Genomic DNA, 14,645 nt, shown 5'->3' on the forward strand with positions numbered 1-14,645 from the left:
CAGAACAGTTGTTCAGTCCTAGACCCATATCTTAGACCCACCCACCTCTGCCCCCAGCCCATTTCTACCTTCAGGGACGGCCTGGCAGCAAACGCGTGTGCCCCCTCTTTCCCAGAGCGTGATGCCTTCCCCCCATCTTTCCAAGTACCGGCCCCAGGGACGAGGTGAGCAGTGGGGTCCACTCACGCTCTCACCAGATTCCCGCGTCCCAGCCAGCCCTGCAGCGTGTGACTGCGTGTGGACCAATGGGCAGGTGAGCATAAGTGATGTGGGGAACCCCGGCTCCGGTCCTAGGAGGGGAGGCTGCCTTCCCCTGAAGTCAGGATGGGGGACAGCCACCGGAGGACCTGTCACCTCCTTTCTGCTGAAAGCCCAAGGGGGTGGCTGTCTTTGTTACAGCGTCTCAGGGTGTATGCGGGGGTTTTTAACCTGCCATCACACCGCCGAGCCGGGGAGTGGGGTGACTCTCACTAACCTTTCTCTAACTCTTATTCACTCTCTGCAGGGCAGAGGGAAAAGGGCCACAATACAATGGAAAATATCAAAATGTCATCTAAAACTATACTTGAGAACAGGGTTTCTATTCTCTCCCTGGAGCCAACTCCTGTAAAGAGGACATCCTATATAATTCATTCATTTCCCATTCAGCGCTTGTCGGTCAGGCACCTTCTGTGTGGGAGACCCCCGCCCTCCAAGGAGATGGGGAGAAGCAAACCGGGGGCCACCCCCGGGAGCTGGGAGCAGACAGGCTTGACACAGGCCACCGCCTGAGGACCGCCAAGACCCGGGAGCGCTGCTCAGCCCCCTTCCCAGTTCCGCCACCACCACCCCACAGGCGATGCATCTGTGGCTGACTCATTTGCCAGGTGGAGAAACTGAGGCTTGGGAAGGTGGAGTGGCCCCTTGGCCTCCAGGTCCGCCCTCCTGCTCAGTGATGAAGTCCATGCCCAGCGGAGGGACAGCATGGTGCAGGGGATGCTCAGGAAAGGTTCCCAGAGCTCAGAGCGGCGGGAAGGGAGGAGGGGACGGCCCAGGCTTCCTGGAGGAGGCAGCCGGCCCGTGTGACTTGTGCCCAGCTAGATGACATCACCTCTTAATTTAAATATGCTGGGTTGGCAAAAACTGCACCCACAGGGGATTAGGCCAAGGGGACATTAACAGACTCTCCATTTCAAAAGCAGCCCTTATCATTGTCCTTCAACATAAATAAGCTGAGTCAAAGGACCTGAGCTAGTTTTGTGTAATAAGGACTGTCTTGGGAGGAAAGGATTGGACAGGCAGATTTACGCAGGGTGGGGACAAATATTCCTTACTTGGCAGAACACAGCAGAGTTAATGTCACCGTGAATAACCTGTTTACCCAGTGATTATCTGATGAATGAATATCAAAAGGCTTGCGGCATATAGCCGCAGTCTGGGACGGCTGTTGTAGTTACCAATGCGGTACAAAAAGTAAATCAATTGAAATTATCTCCTGGGGACAACAACGTGCAATTAATGGGCTAATTAATAGGCTTGGGTGTTTTAAAATCTTCTCGTCCCTGAAAAAAATAACCAAGAGAAATCGTGATTTCAAAGTTGGCCTGAGAAGTTTCTTTTAGAGAAACAATACCTAATGGTAAATAACCCAGCCGTTTACTCAGATAAAACCATCAGCGCTGACCTGGCTTTGAACCCTCAGGGTTCCGACTTCCCTCCCCTAATCCTCCACCTGCCCCGCTGCCTTGCACCTGCACATTCCTGAGCACCTGCGGGCCAGCCCAGAGGCAGCCCCTGCCCTCCGTCCCCTCCCTCCCCTCCCTTCCCCCTTCTCCCTCCCTTCTCCCTCCTCCTCCCCCCTTCTCCCTCCTCCTCCGTTCCCCCTTCCCCTCCCCCTCCCCTCCCTCCCCCTGCCCCTCCCATCAGCAGCTTTCTCCCTGCCATCCCCCAAACACTGCGGCCCCGAGCATTTCTCTCAACCACAAAGACTGCATCTCCCACCTCCCACGTACAGTTCTCATTTTATAAGAGCTGTTGGGAGTTTTGTCCAAGGTCACGGGAGCCAATCCAGCAGCCGCCGCCGCAGTGCCCGGGGTGGAAGGGCTGGGAAGGCAGCACCACCCCACCCACCCACGTGTTCTTCCAGAAGTTACTCTACTTGACCTCAGGAGCATCCTGCCCTGTGAAGTGGGGCCCCACTAGCCCCACGGCGCCTGCCGCTCCCCCTGCTTGTGCTCTGTCAAATGAATAAATAAAATCTTTAAAAAAAAAAAGAAATTTCCTTTATCTCTGAACCCCTCAAGATACGTGTTGGCAATCATCCCCCAAGCATGTGGCCCACCGATAGACATCTGAAGGGTCTCATGACTCAGGTTTTATTAGACGGTAATAAATGACCTTTTCCCAACAATAGCTCAAGGCCCTGGGAACGTTGCTTCCAAATTTCCTTAGAGAATGATGCAATCCCAAACCCCCTCCCAACTTGGAAGTATCTAACAGGCCATTCCTCATGACCCCGGGGGAAGCTGTTTCTGCCCACGGGTCCTGTCCAGTGCTTCGATACAACCACCTTTTTGCATCAAAGATGTCTCAAGAATTCTTTCGTGGCCCTTGGCCTCAAACCCTAATGTTCTTTCCTACATCAGCAAGGCTCAGGAAGGAGTGGTAGCAGACATGGTCCCACATGGACCAGGATTCAACATGGGGGTTCACCAGCCCCATGTTGAAGGATGCCAGAGGGTTCGGGCATCATGGTCCCACTGGGGAGAGGAGGCAGGCCCTGGGCAGACTGCTGCCCTAATCCCTGCCGGTAAGGTCCTTTGGGTTTTTGTGAGAGGGTAGGGCCCAGGGTCCCTTCCGCTGGGCTTGCGGGTGTATAGAGGTAAACATTCACCCCCAAATTCATGCCCCGCCCCCGGGGCCTCTGAAAGTGACCTTACCTGGGAGCAGTCTTCGCACATGTGAAGTTAAAATGAGGTCCTATGGGAATTGGGTAGGCCCTAAATCCAATGCCTGGGGTCCTTAGAAGGGACACACAGACGTATAAAGGGAGGAGGCCGGGCGCACAGGGGCAGAGACAGCAGTGATGCTGCCCTGAGCAAGGACGGCCCGCTGCTCCCGGAAGCGGCCACCTGGAATGATTTGCTCCCGAGAGGCCACGGAAGTAACCGGCCCTGCTGCTGATCAGACTTCTGGCCTCCGGAGCTGGGAGGGAACAAATGTCTGTTTTAAGGCACCTAGCGTGTGGTCCTTTGTTACTGCAGCCCTGGGAAGCTGACAGAGCGAGCCCTACAGAGTGGGGTCCCGGTCCTCCTCCTGTGCCGCCCCAGCTGCTCCCCTGGGTAACTCAAGGGATTGCCTGAGCCTGCTTGCCTCACAGGGCCGGCTGCGGGGTTAGCCTTCCTTTTCCTCCAGGGAGCTGTGGCGCATCGGCGGGGCTATCAGGCACTCTTGAGGGCCTCGGCTGGGAAGACCACTCACCCCACACAGGCACGCACACCTGCACATGTCTGCACACCTGGGCACCCCGCCAGCCCGGGCAGTGTCCCCTGCGCAGGAGCACAGCCTGCTCTGAAGTCTGGAGACCGGGGGCCACGGGTGGTTGAAATCCTGCCAGCCCCCCAGCTCCACGCCCTGTGGCCCCAGGCTCCCTGCCCCTGCAGCTGTCTTAAGATTCAGAACTACGGACTGCTCCCCTAGGTGGGCCTTGGGAAGCTGGGTCAACGTTCAGGGGCAGGCCAGTGCTGATGCTGGAGTCCTGGGACGGTGCCCCCTCCGTCCAAGCCACCTCTCTGCCCCTGGGTGTGTGTGGCCTTTGCCAGCCACTTGAGCTTGGTGCACTGGAGTCGATTCATCTAGAGAAATAATCAGGCCTGCCTGGGCGGTCTGTACTCCCCCAGCTGATGTAGGAAAGAACTTTAGGGTTGGAAGCCCGATGGCCAAGAAAGAATTCTTGAGACGTCTTTGGTGCAAAAAGGTGGTTGTATCGAAGCACGGGACAGGACCCGTGGGCAGAAACAGATTCTGCCGGGGTCATGAGGAATGGCCCATTACATACTTTCTAGTTGGGAGGGGATTTGGGATTGCATCATTCTCTAAGGAATTTTGGAAGCAACATTCCCAGGGCCTTGAGCTATTGTTGGGAAAAGGTCATTTATTACCGTCTAATAAAACCTGAGTCATGAGACCCTTCAGATGTCTATCAGTGGGCTATATGCTTGGGGGATGATTGCCAACACGTATCTTGAGGGGTTCAGGGATAAAGGAAATTTCTAAATTTTTATACTTTAAAGTATACTTACAGGATCCTGGGGGGTGGGAGTGCTGAGCTAGGATTGCCTTTTGCCCTCAGCAAAGTGTCAGCGTGGAGACAGTTGAGTCCCTAGAGGAATGTCACTCTGCCTGTTTCAAGGACTTGTCAATGGGCTGGAGGGAGTAAGGATATTTAATCATTTTTCTTCTGCCTTTGTTTCCCACATGACTGGGAAAGGAAGGGACACAGGAGCCCCAATCACACCCAAGAAGGAACGCCCCCACACAACCACAGCCCTGCCCCAGGACCCACAGGGCCTCCCCTGGACCACTCAGGTGGGCTGGCGACACAATAAAGTCATTCTGTGTTTAAAAAAAACCCCACAGTCCCCAAATGGTGTCACTTAGACTGAGTTCCCAAAGCGGGGTTTAACACATAATATAATTGCAGTTTCAACCTCCCCAAAAGGGTAGTCTCAACCGGTCCATCAGAGATTTTTCACCTGGGTCTTCCCCACTCCCCGAAGATGAGCTGATCTGCACAAGACATTTTGCTTTTTCTCCAAGAAAACTCTGTGTCGAGAACAATTACTTTTTATTTATTTGAGGGTTTTTTTGCCAATAACTTTTTGCCCCCACCCTCCTAGAAAAACTTGCCATCTTGTTCCACTCCTGGGGACACCTCTCTGCAGGTAGGTGGAGCTGTCCCACTCATGAATCCTTCAAAAAAAGGGCTGCAGGCTCCCCGCTCCTCCCAAAAGAGCCAACAACACGTAGAAGCACCAAAAACTGCTCTTTATTCAAGTCCGAATGTGCAGCAAGCCACCCCCCCCAACGACATAAGCCCCTCCCTGCAACCCCAACCTTGCCCGTGCATCTCCCATCCCCCTATGCGCCTCCCCACCCCTCTCCAGAAGCGACCCTCCTCCAGCAGGATCCAGCTCGGCTCAGGAGGTGGGCTTCAGTCTCTGAATTTGCCCACCAGTGGTTTCGAGGGCCAAGCCCCCAGGCCCTGCTGGTCCAGGAGGAGGGCCAGCTGCCTGCGAGCATCCTGGTAGGGTCCGGCCTAGGAAAGGACAGGAGGAGGGTGGAGAGCGCGTGCTTGCTGCGGGAGGACAGAGAGGGCTGGAGGGGTGGCCAAGCGCTGACCTTGGCTGCCTCGTAGGTCTTCAAGGCCAGGAGGCGGGGCTTCCCGAGAGCTCTGGCAGCCTGGCGGAAGGCCCGGAGAAAGGCTGCCTTGCAGAGGCGGGAGGGGGGCCCGAGGCCGGCACTGCGGATGGACAGAGAAGGCCGGGAGACTGAGCTAAGGGGCCCACACCATGCTGCTCACGCCATCTCCTTTCTGGCCATGCAATCTTGGGGGGACTCATGGGTGTCACAGGGTGAGTGACAGAAGCACCAGCCAGGGTTACAGGTCACAAAGCTAGGATCAGAACCCAAGCTGGGACCCAGATGCACCGTCCTGCCCCAAGGGCACGGAGCCACGGACCCCTCACCACCATGCTGCCCACGGGCCTTTCTTACTCAGCCTTCACACGCCCGGTGACCACGTCCACAACCTCGACATCGGTGTCCCCCAGGCTCCAGTTGAGGCTCAGGCCATGGCAGGTGTTGGGGGCAGGATCCAAGGGGGCCACGGGGGGCCCTGCAAACAGGTGCAGCGTGGTACGGGCATAGGGGGGTGGCAGGCATGGCCCCAAGACCCTGTCTAGGTCGGGCCGGGTGTGGATGGCCCTGCTCAGAGTTGGGGGGTCATGGCAGGGGTCAGCTGGGGGGACAGAAGCACAAGACAAGGTCTGCGTCACCAACACCCTCTCCCACACACCACGCAGACGCCACCTTCCGCCCTCACCCCCAGAGCCCCCAGGGCCCTCACCCAGGACAAGGCTGGTGGCGTAGAGGGGAGGCAGGAAGTGGGCGAGCAGGGCACCACCCAGCCCCAGCACGGCCCAGCGAGCCAGCTTGTCACTGGCGGAGAGGCAGCCCACATGGGTGTCCCGGAGCGCGGGGGCCACGTAGCACACAGGCTTCAGCTCCCCGCGGACGTGGGCCTGCAGGGGGGAGGGCGGGCTGTGCAGGAGGCCGCCCTCAGAGCTTGGTGGGAGGCTGCAGAGGTGGGCAGAGGGAGCGAAGGCGTAGGACACAAGAGTGAGGCTGCTCTTCTGTCCCCCCCATACTGCCCTTCCCCACCCAGCTGAATGGAGGGCCCCGCCAGGGCTCCCCACATACTAGATGTCATGAGCGGCTCCCTTGGGGGTATTGCTGACATAGAGGTGCAGGAAGATCCGGGGCTTGAGGGCAAAGGGGGGCCCAGACCCAGGCTGGGGGGCCAGTACCGACCGTTCCTGGCCCTTGGGGCCACCCTGTGTCACCAACAGGAGCTGACGGAACAAGAACCTGGAGGAGGCAGGCGGAGGAGCGGTTCGGGCTGTGGGGTCCTGCGCGCTGCGGGTCCTGCAGCCAAGCGCCCGCCCGGCCCACCCCTCACCTGAGCAGGGCCCTGCGGGCTACCACCAGCCCGTGAAAGTCGTGGAGCTGCCGCCCGGAGAACTCCAGCCAGCCGGCGTAGGTGCTGCTGCCTGTGCCCAGCGCCACCAGCTCATAGATCTCCTTGGCGTAGCCCCTGGCGCCTGGCACCTCTGTAAGGGAAGGGGGCAGAGCCACGCTGGCAAAGGCAAGGGGTCCGTGGGGTGGGGGTGGTCCCGAGGTGGGGGCAGGGCAAGCCCTACCTCTCTCCAAGATGACGGCAGCCACAGTCCCCTTACAGGCCCTGTATGGGGAGGTCTGGTCCACCAGGCGGTCAAAGCCAGCGCTGACCACGGCCGCACAGCGCTGCTCGTGGGTCAGGATGTTCTCTGCACGTTGGGGAGAAGGTGGAGGTGGGGACCCCACAGACTGTACCCCTCCCCTCACCACAGGGCTGGGGACAATGGGGGCCCACCTACCTACACTCAGAGGGGCGACTGGAGGCTTGCCTGGGGTCTTTGGGGGCTCTGGAAGAAAGACAAGGGGGTGGGTTACCATGGGTACCAGGGCCCGCCCACCCGTCCTTGGTCCTTCTGGAAGCCAAGACGTTCAATTGGTGGGAATGAGGGGGAATCATCTTCCAGCAACCCCAAACTCCTGGGCTGCCCCTCTAGCGGTCCCTGCACCCCCAGGGTGGGCAGGCTTCAAAGGAATTAGGGCATCAGTCAGCTCACAGTCCCCTCTCCCCAGCTCCCTGCAGGCGAGGCCCTGATGCCCAGATGGTCTCCGTGACAACCCAGCCCGGCACACGCACCCACTTGGATCACCTGTCCCCCTTACCTGGGCTCCCCAGCTGACTCCAGATGTAGTGGAGGGCAGAGAGCGCCGCCTGCTGCCTGGCCTCCGACCTGCTGTTGGCATTTCCCGCGGGGCAGAGCAGCCCATCCAGCTCGGCGCGCATAGAGAAGGGCAAGCAGGGGTCTGCGGAGGGAGGGGCCCTGAGGCAGCGCCCCGCACTCCATCCCCACCACGGGCCCACCTGAGCCACAGCCCCTCTCAGCCTGCTTCCTCCTGACCCCACCCCTACCTTCACCCCGAAACTACCGGCCATCAGGCAATTTTGCCATAAAAGAAAACCAGAAGAAATAAGAGGAGTATTCCTCTTATTTAGAACGGACGTGACGACGCATGAAATATGAATCACAAAATCAAAACGATGACCACAAAATACAAAATGTTTGAACGCGTTCAAAATGCGAAGCGTGGGCTCATGGCAATACTGCACGAAGAATGGGTTTCATTTTGTGGACTGGACCCCCGACGTCTTGTCTTCAAAGCTTCTCGTTCACACACAGTCTTACACGGCTCCTCGCTCGGCAGTGCGCTTTTGCTTTTTTTGATGAAGTTTCTTTTTTCATTAAGAGAGGAATCCGTTTCCCAGTGCGGGACTGCGTATTTGTGACGGAGCTCTGTGTTGTGTTGTGGGAGTGTGTACGCTGTTGTTTGCTCAGGCATACTGTCCCCTGTGCGGGGACAGTCCAGAATTCTCAGGGATATGGGGCCTCAAACTCTGTATGGACCTCTGTGAGCGCTGAGATTTATACAATGTTAAAATGGGAGTTCTGGGTCAGTGGAGAAAGGAAACCCAACTGTCAAAACTATCAACGCCTTTTTTCTCTTTCACAGCAAAACATCAGTGTCCTGCACACAAAGGTGGGCCGAGGAACTGCGTCAGGGGACAGGAGATTAGAGCCCTGCGCAGCTACAGAACAGCTCATGCTTGAGTGGAGGGGGAGGAGCAGACTCCCCTCAGAGCAGGGAGCCCAACCCGGGGCTCCATCCCAGGACCCAGGGATCATGCCCTGAGCCAAGGGCAGATGCCCAACTGACTGAGCCCCCCAGGTGCCCCACAAACACACCTTTGATATAGAAACCAACACTCCAGGGGCACCTGGGGGGCTCTGTCGGTTGGCTGTCCAACTCTTGTTTTTGGCTCAGGGTCGCAGGTCTCTGGGCCGCAGGATTGAGTCCTTCATTGGGCTCCGAGCTCAGTGGGGAGTCTGCGAACCCTCTCCCTCTACCCCTCACCCCACTCGTGCATGGGCTTACTCTCAAATAGATAAAAAAAATCTTTAAAAAAGAAATGAAACCAACCGATCCAGAGCTCATACCCAGACCATAAACCCTAGATCACCGCAAGGCAGATACTGGGCAACTAGGGACACCCTCCTAACCCCAAACCTTACTTGGCGCCTTGTCTTACACAATCCTAAGCTTACCCAGCATACCTACCCTGCCTCAACCATTCCTTCCCGAGAAAACCCCAACAAAGGCTCTGCAGTTTTCTCTACCCACTCTTCTGCCTCCTGGCCAACCCTGGTCCTGTCCCCTGTGAACCTGCGTGGTGAGCGTGCCTCCCGTTCCTAGGGACCTGTCCTTAATTCTTTCCATCATGACAATCACCTCCGTGCCTGCTGTCTTACCGTCCCTGATTAAGACAAGTTCCAAGTACATTTTTAATGCATTACCTTTTTTTGAGCTGTTCATTTGGGGTTCTCCTAGGCAGTCTACAAATGTACCCAGCATCTGAACAGATTCTCTTACCATCTCCTTAGAAACTGGGAAGGCTCTGCCTTAAGGTTGGGAACCTGAATGTAGGACCTGGGGTATTGCTGTGTGTGTCTGAGTCAGAGCTGGGGGGACACACGGAGGAAGAGGAGAGGACATGCGAGCGATCCCGTCTCCTCGCACTGTTGCCATTACCAAACTATGCTCGATAACATCTTTCGGTCAGGAGCTGGCCCTCACTTAGGGAGCTCCAGTGTTGGCGTGGCAACCTGGAATTTCAAGTAATTGGCCCTCAAAAAAACCCGGGCTGAAAGGCTGGGTAGTGAACCTCTCCAAGCTTCAGCTGGGGATAACGCTCCCCCTGCTGTGACCTCGCCAGTTAGATGTCGGGTGGAGCTGGTGCTCCCGGCAGGTCCGCCTCGCTGCAGGCCAGCTCGCGATCCCGCCTACTTCATAGGACGTTAGCCCAGGGAGCGCCGCGGTCGCACGCCACCGGGCCTCACCTGCGGTCTGGTCCTCTCGGAAGATCAGGGAGACGCCCAGACTGGCCGCATACTGCGTGAGCAGGGCCACGGCCTGGCCCTGCGGCGGGTCCTTGAGCTGCAGGCCCAGCTGCCTGACCGCCGTCGGGAGGTCCCCGGCAGGCCCTGCAGGCGGGACAGAGACCCTCGGGGACCTCCCCATCTGTCCCCCCGGTTCTTCCCGTGCCCCGGCTGCCCCCAGGTCCCCGAGTCCGGCCCCCTCCCCAGGCCCACCGTCCCCTGCTGCCGAGGCCTGGGGCTGCCCGCCCCCCTCGTCGTTCTCCGCGTTGGGGGTGACCGCGGGCTCCCGGGGATGTTGGCCCAGACTGGCCGTGGGCCGCCAGGAGCTGGGCCTGGGGTTGATCTGCAACGACGCCGCCAGACGGGGCTTCCTGCGGCCACCGTCATCCGCGCCTGAGGCCGTGCCGGCTGCCGAGGCCATGGCCGGACACGGGGCCCAGAGAGGACGACGGGACCGATCTCACGCCGCCTGCGCCCTTTTACACGGTGCGGCGCGGCTCCGCCTGAGGAGCACGTGGCTCGGCAGCCGGAGCAAGTCAAGCTCCGCCCCCGCCTCACTGCTGGCCAATGAGAGCCTGCAGAGCTGCGTCCGACGCTGTGCCCAGCCAATTGAAGGCCAGTCTCCTGAGCAGCCGCAGGAGCGGCGGCAGCCGGGACGCGGAGCACGGATTGAGCGGTCTGCGGGCTAACCTCCCGCTTCCAGGTGTTCAGGCCAGGGAGCGGGGAGGGGAGGAAGGCGGGTGCTCCCATGACCCTGTTCTCCAGCCTGGGGTGGTCCCGGAAGTGAAGACCTGGGAAGGGGTTTGGGGATGTGGGTCTAGGGCCTCCCCCTTGCTCTCGCCCCAGGATGCCCCAAACTGCACCCATCGCACCAGACCACCCCCAACCGCTAAACTTCGGCGGGAGGTAAATGTCTTTAGCTGATAAACGCAGGTATTCTCAATTGAGGCAGCCTCACGGCATCCGTAGGATCTACGTTTAAAAAGTGTCCACTTCCTGAAGCCTCTAGCCAAAATTAACCATTTGGCACCCCCTTCCTTTTGTTGTTGTTGTTGTTTCAGAAGGGATTTTAAGTTGGCTTATACAAATACCACAAAACAGCAGTTTTTTAAGGTGAGGGACTAGGAATGAAGGAAAAATAACAAAAACAAGATGAAGTTAGGAATGAAGACGATTGGCATCTAGCCTGCTAGGATGCAATACACTACAGTTTTAAGGGGCCACATGTTTAACGGAGTCTTACAGAAGCCAATGAACAGGAAAATAGGACCAGTTTCTTGGTTCACAGTCTGAAGGTTTGTCACTGTTGCTCCTGCAGCTGGTGATCCCTACCTTTGGGTCATGACGATGCTAACCAGGTAGTGTGGATGCTTGGCCTATGAGAAGTTGGTGGAACCAGGAATATTTGACTTGGGAGGAGCGGGGCAGGGCAGATTCACCCTCTCAAACCTTTCAAGGAATGGCATCAGGAAGAACAATTCTGGTTTTGGGTATAGTCCAGAGAGTGGAAGCAGGCCTATGTAGATAGAAGGGACATCACAGCAGGTGCTCAGAAACAGAATGATGGCTGCATACAACCACAAAGAGACAAGAATGGGGTTATGAAGCTCAGAAACATCACCCGCAGGAAATTGCATGGACAAATGGGCAAACAGTCATACGATAGACTGTAACCCAACAGTAAGAAACTACTGTTACATGCACAACATGGGCGAATCTCTTAGGCATTTGAGTGAAAGGAGCCAGGCTAAAAAGAACAACTTCAATATGATTATGTTGATACACATTCCGTGAAGTGGAAAAATTAGTCTATGGTGATAAAAGTCAGAGTTGTGGTTACTTCTTGAAGGGGATATTGACTGGGAAGTCGCACTGGGAAGGGGAATTCTCTAGAAGGGCAGAAATGTTCTCTGTCTTGATCTGGGTGGTGATTATGGGGAGATACATGTATGTAAAACTTGATAAGCTGGACACTTAAGACTTGTGCAGTTTACTGCACGATAAGTGTATGTCGGTAAAAAAAAAAAAGTAACAACTTGTTTAGGGAAAGAAAAGAAGGAAGGAAAAAATGGATTGGCCTCACAATGCAGAAGCTAGATGGGTATCTCTTAAGGGTGATACAGAATAGTGGTATGGTAGGCAAAATAACAGTCCCCCAAAGATGTCCGTGTCCTCATTCCCACCGCGTAGGATTATGTTACATCATATGGCAAGGGGAGCATTATGGTTACAGAGGGAATTAAGGTTTCTAATCAGCTGAGTTTAAGATAGGGAGATTGGGAGCACCTGGCTGACTTGGCACGTGCAGCATGCAGCTCGTGATCTCAGGGTTGTGAGTTCGAGCCCCACCTTGGGTGGAGAGATTACTTAAAAATAAAATCTTTTTTTTTTTTTTTAAGGGGAGATTGTTTTAGGGTAATCAATCACCAGGATCCTTAAATAGGGAAGAAGGAGACACAGGCCGAATCGGAAAGTTGGCATCATGACAAAAACTCAACTGACCGTCGTTGCTGTGAAGATGGAAGGGGGCCAGGAGCTAAGGAATGCAGGCAGCTTTCAGAAGACAGAAAAGGCAAGAACCCAGATTCTCCCCTAGAGCCTCCAGAAAGGAACACAGCCCTGCTAAAATCTTGGTTTTAGCTCAGTGAGACCCATTATGAAATGAGTCTCACTGACCTCTAAACCTGTACAATATTATGTTGTCTTTTTTTTTTTAAGATTCATTTATTTTACAGAGAGAGCATGGGGGGGGGGTGGGCAGAGGGAGAGGGAGAGAGAGAATCTCAAGCAGGCTGTGTGTGGAGCCTGACATGGGGCTCCATCCCAGGGTCCTGACATGGTGACCTGAGCCACCCAAGCACCCCCAATATTCTGTGGTCGTAAGCCACTGAGTTTGTGGCAATCTGCAGTAATAGGAAACAGCAGTTTACAGCAGTAATAGGAAACCAGTATAAACGGTCCTCAATTTTTTTTGCATATATAACCTTAAAACAATTTTGAAAAACTATACATCCCCAATTTTTTAGTCGCAAGTTTAAATAGTTGCAAAAGCAGCGATTTCTAATTTATTATATATTATAATTATCTTTCCAGTATGTTTCCACCAAAACCATGGAGATGCAGGCTTCACTTATTCCATTTATGAAAAACGCTCTCCAAGTGACCTCATTGGCAAAGCCTACCCTCATAATCAAACCAGTCAGCTAAAACAGAATTGCTGCCTATCAGAAACAGTCTGACTTCATTTTTTTCAGTTTAAATCAGAGTGCTGGGATTTTCTCAGGAGAACCATCTCATTTCATTCCTGCTTCCAATTATTCAAGTACTTACCAAGCGTCCACTCTCCCAGGTGTTTGGGGTACAGCAGTGACCAGCCCTGAAGAATTCCTGCCCTCATAGAGTGACTTCTGCCTTCTAAAACAGCTGAGAAGGCACACTGAGAAGTTTTAATGAGATAAAGCATCACATTTTCCTTTTTTTTAAAAAAAGCTGCTTTATTGAAACATATCTCACGTACAGAGAAGTGTACAGATCATTTGATGAATTTTCACGCCCTGAACACATCCACGTAACCAGCACTGAGATGAACGTGGTATTGTCAGCTCCCAAAAGGCCCCTTCTGCATCCTTCCATCACTATTTCTTACTGAACCCACTTTTCTCAGTCTAATGGGGACTCTCCTGTAGGAACTCTGCTTTTCGGAATTTCCTGCTCGTTCGGCACCCATCTCAGGCAATACTCCACAGTGTGGAAAGGCAAGTGTCTGATCTCAAGCACCTCCCAGAGAAAAACTGTATAGATGGATGCTGAGATTTTGGAAATTGATTTTTTAGAAATAATGGTTCTCCAAGTGTGGTGCCTGGACCAGCAGCATCAGTAACACCTGGGAACTCATTAGAAATGCAAATTCTCGAATCACATCCCAGACTTACGGAACAGGAAACTCTGGGTGTGGGGCCCAGCAAAGTAGTTTAATAAGCCCTCCGGGGCATACTGTTGCACACTCAAGTCTGAGAACTATTGGGTTAAGATAATGGTAAGATTTATGATTGCACGGTAGTTCTTAAAAGCGTGTCCCCCAGACAAGCACAATCAGCATCACCTGGGAATTTAGGAAGGCAAAATATCAGGTCCCACCCCACCCAGAAACTGTTTTACACCGCATTCAGGTGATGCGATGAAAGCTAGAATTGAGAAGCATATGCCTAGAGCTATACTTTTTTTTTTTTTTAAGATTTTATTTATTTATTTGAGAGAGAATGAGAGACAGAGAGCACGAGAGGGAGGAGGGTCAGAGGGACCAGCAGACTCCCTGCCAAGCAGGGAGCCCGATGCGGGACTCGATCCCCGGACTCCAGGATCATGACCTGAGCCGAAGGCAGTCGCTTAACCAACTGAGCCACCCAGGCGCTCTATACTTTTTTTTTTTTTTAATTTTATTTTATTATGTTATGTTAGTCACCATATGCCTAGAGCTATACTTGCTTGACCACTGGGAGCGCCTCATGCACTCCAGGGCTTACCGTACCCCTAGTTGTAAAGCCTGGCTTCATAGGGTATGAGAACAATTCACTGGATTTCTAGTCACTAATACAGTGCCTGGCTCATATTGGTGCTCAGTGAGTGTTTGTTGAATGAATTAACTTAATACTCAACAACAAGCCCTGAAACAGGAAGTCAAGCAGATACAGGATTCGAACCCGCGGCCACGCTGGCCTTACAACTGTTCTTCCACTGCGCAAGGCGGCGCCTCCACTCCCATTCCCCCTCCGCCCGGGAGGTGGCGCTCTAGGGCGCCCGCGGAGGCCAGGCTAGGAGGCGGGACTTCCTGCCTTCGAG

At 54.8% G+C, this 14,645-nt stretch overlaps 1 protein-coding gene across 1 annotated transcript; it reads right to left on the reverse strand.

Annotated features, from left to right (window-relative positions):
- Positions 1-5,144: 5,144 nt before the first annotated feature.
- ADAD2 (adenosine deaminase domain containing 2) lies at positions 5,145-10,227 on the reverse strand. Its single transcript, XM_045890294.2, has 10 exons — positions 9,768-10,227; positions 7,537-7,677; positions 7,176-7,223; positions 6,960-7,085; positions 6,719-6,869; positions 6,460-6,627; positions 6,107-6,336; positions 5,755-5,998; positions 5,380-5,500; positions 5,145-5,296 (listed from the first exon to the last, which is right to left on the reverse strand). The coding sequence occupies exons 1-10, from the start codon at positions 10,225-10,227 to the stop codon at positions 5,192-5,194; spliced, it is 1,794 nt and encodes a 597-aa protein (XP_045746250.1). The 3' UTR covers positions 5,145-5,191.
- Between the last annotated feature and the right edge of the window lie 4,418 nt (positions 10,228-14,645).

Source organism: Mirounga angustirostris, unplaced genomic scaffold, assembly GCF_029215605.1.
Source record: "Mirounga angustirostris isolate CCGP_5_RB_7025 unplaced genomic scaffold, mMirAng1.0.hap1 SCAF_16, whole genome shotgun sequence".
Taxonomy (NCBI): Eukaryota; Metazoa; Chordata; class Mammalia; order Carnivora; family Phocidae; genus Mirounga; species Mirounga angustirostris.

Coding starts and splice junctions, on each gene's coding strand:
- ADAD2 (XM_045890294.2), bottom strand. CDS start 10,227: ATGGCCTCGGCAGCCGGCACGGCCTCAGGCGCGGATGACGGTGGCCGC. Junction 7,678..9,767: donor CCGAGAGGACCAGACCGCAG/GTGAGGCCCGGT, acceptor CTCCCTCCGCAG/ACCCCTGCTTGCCCTTCTCT. Junction 5,999..6,106: donor CGCCACCAGCCTTGTCCTGG/GTGAGGGCCCTG, acceptor CTGTCCCCCCAG/CTGACCCCTGCCATGACCCC.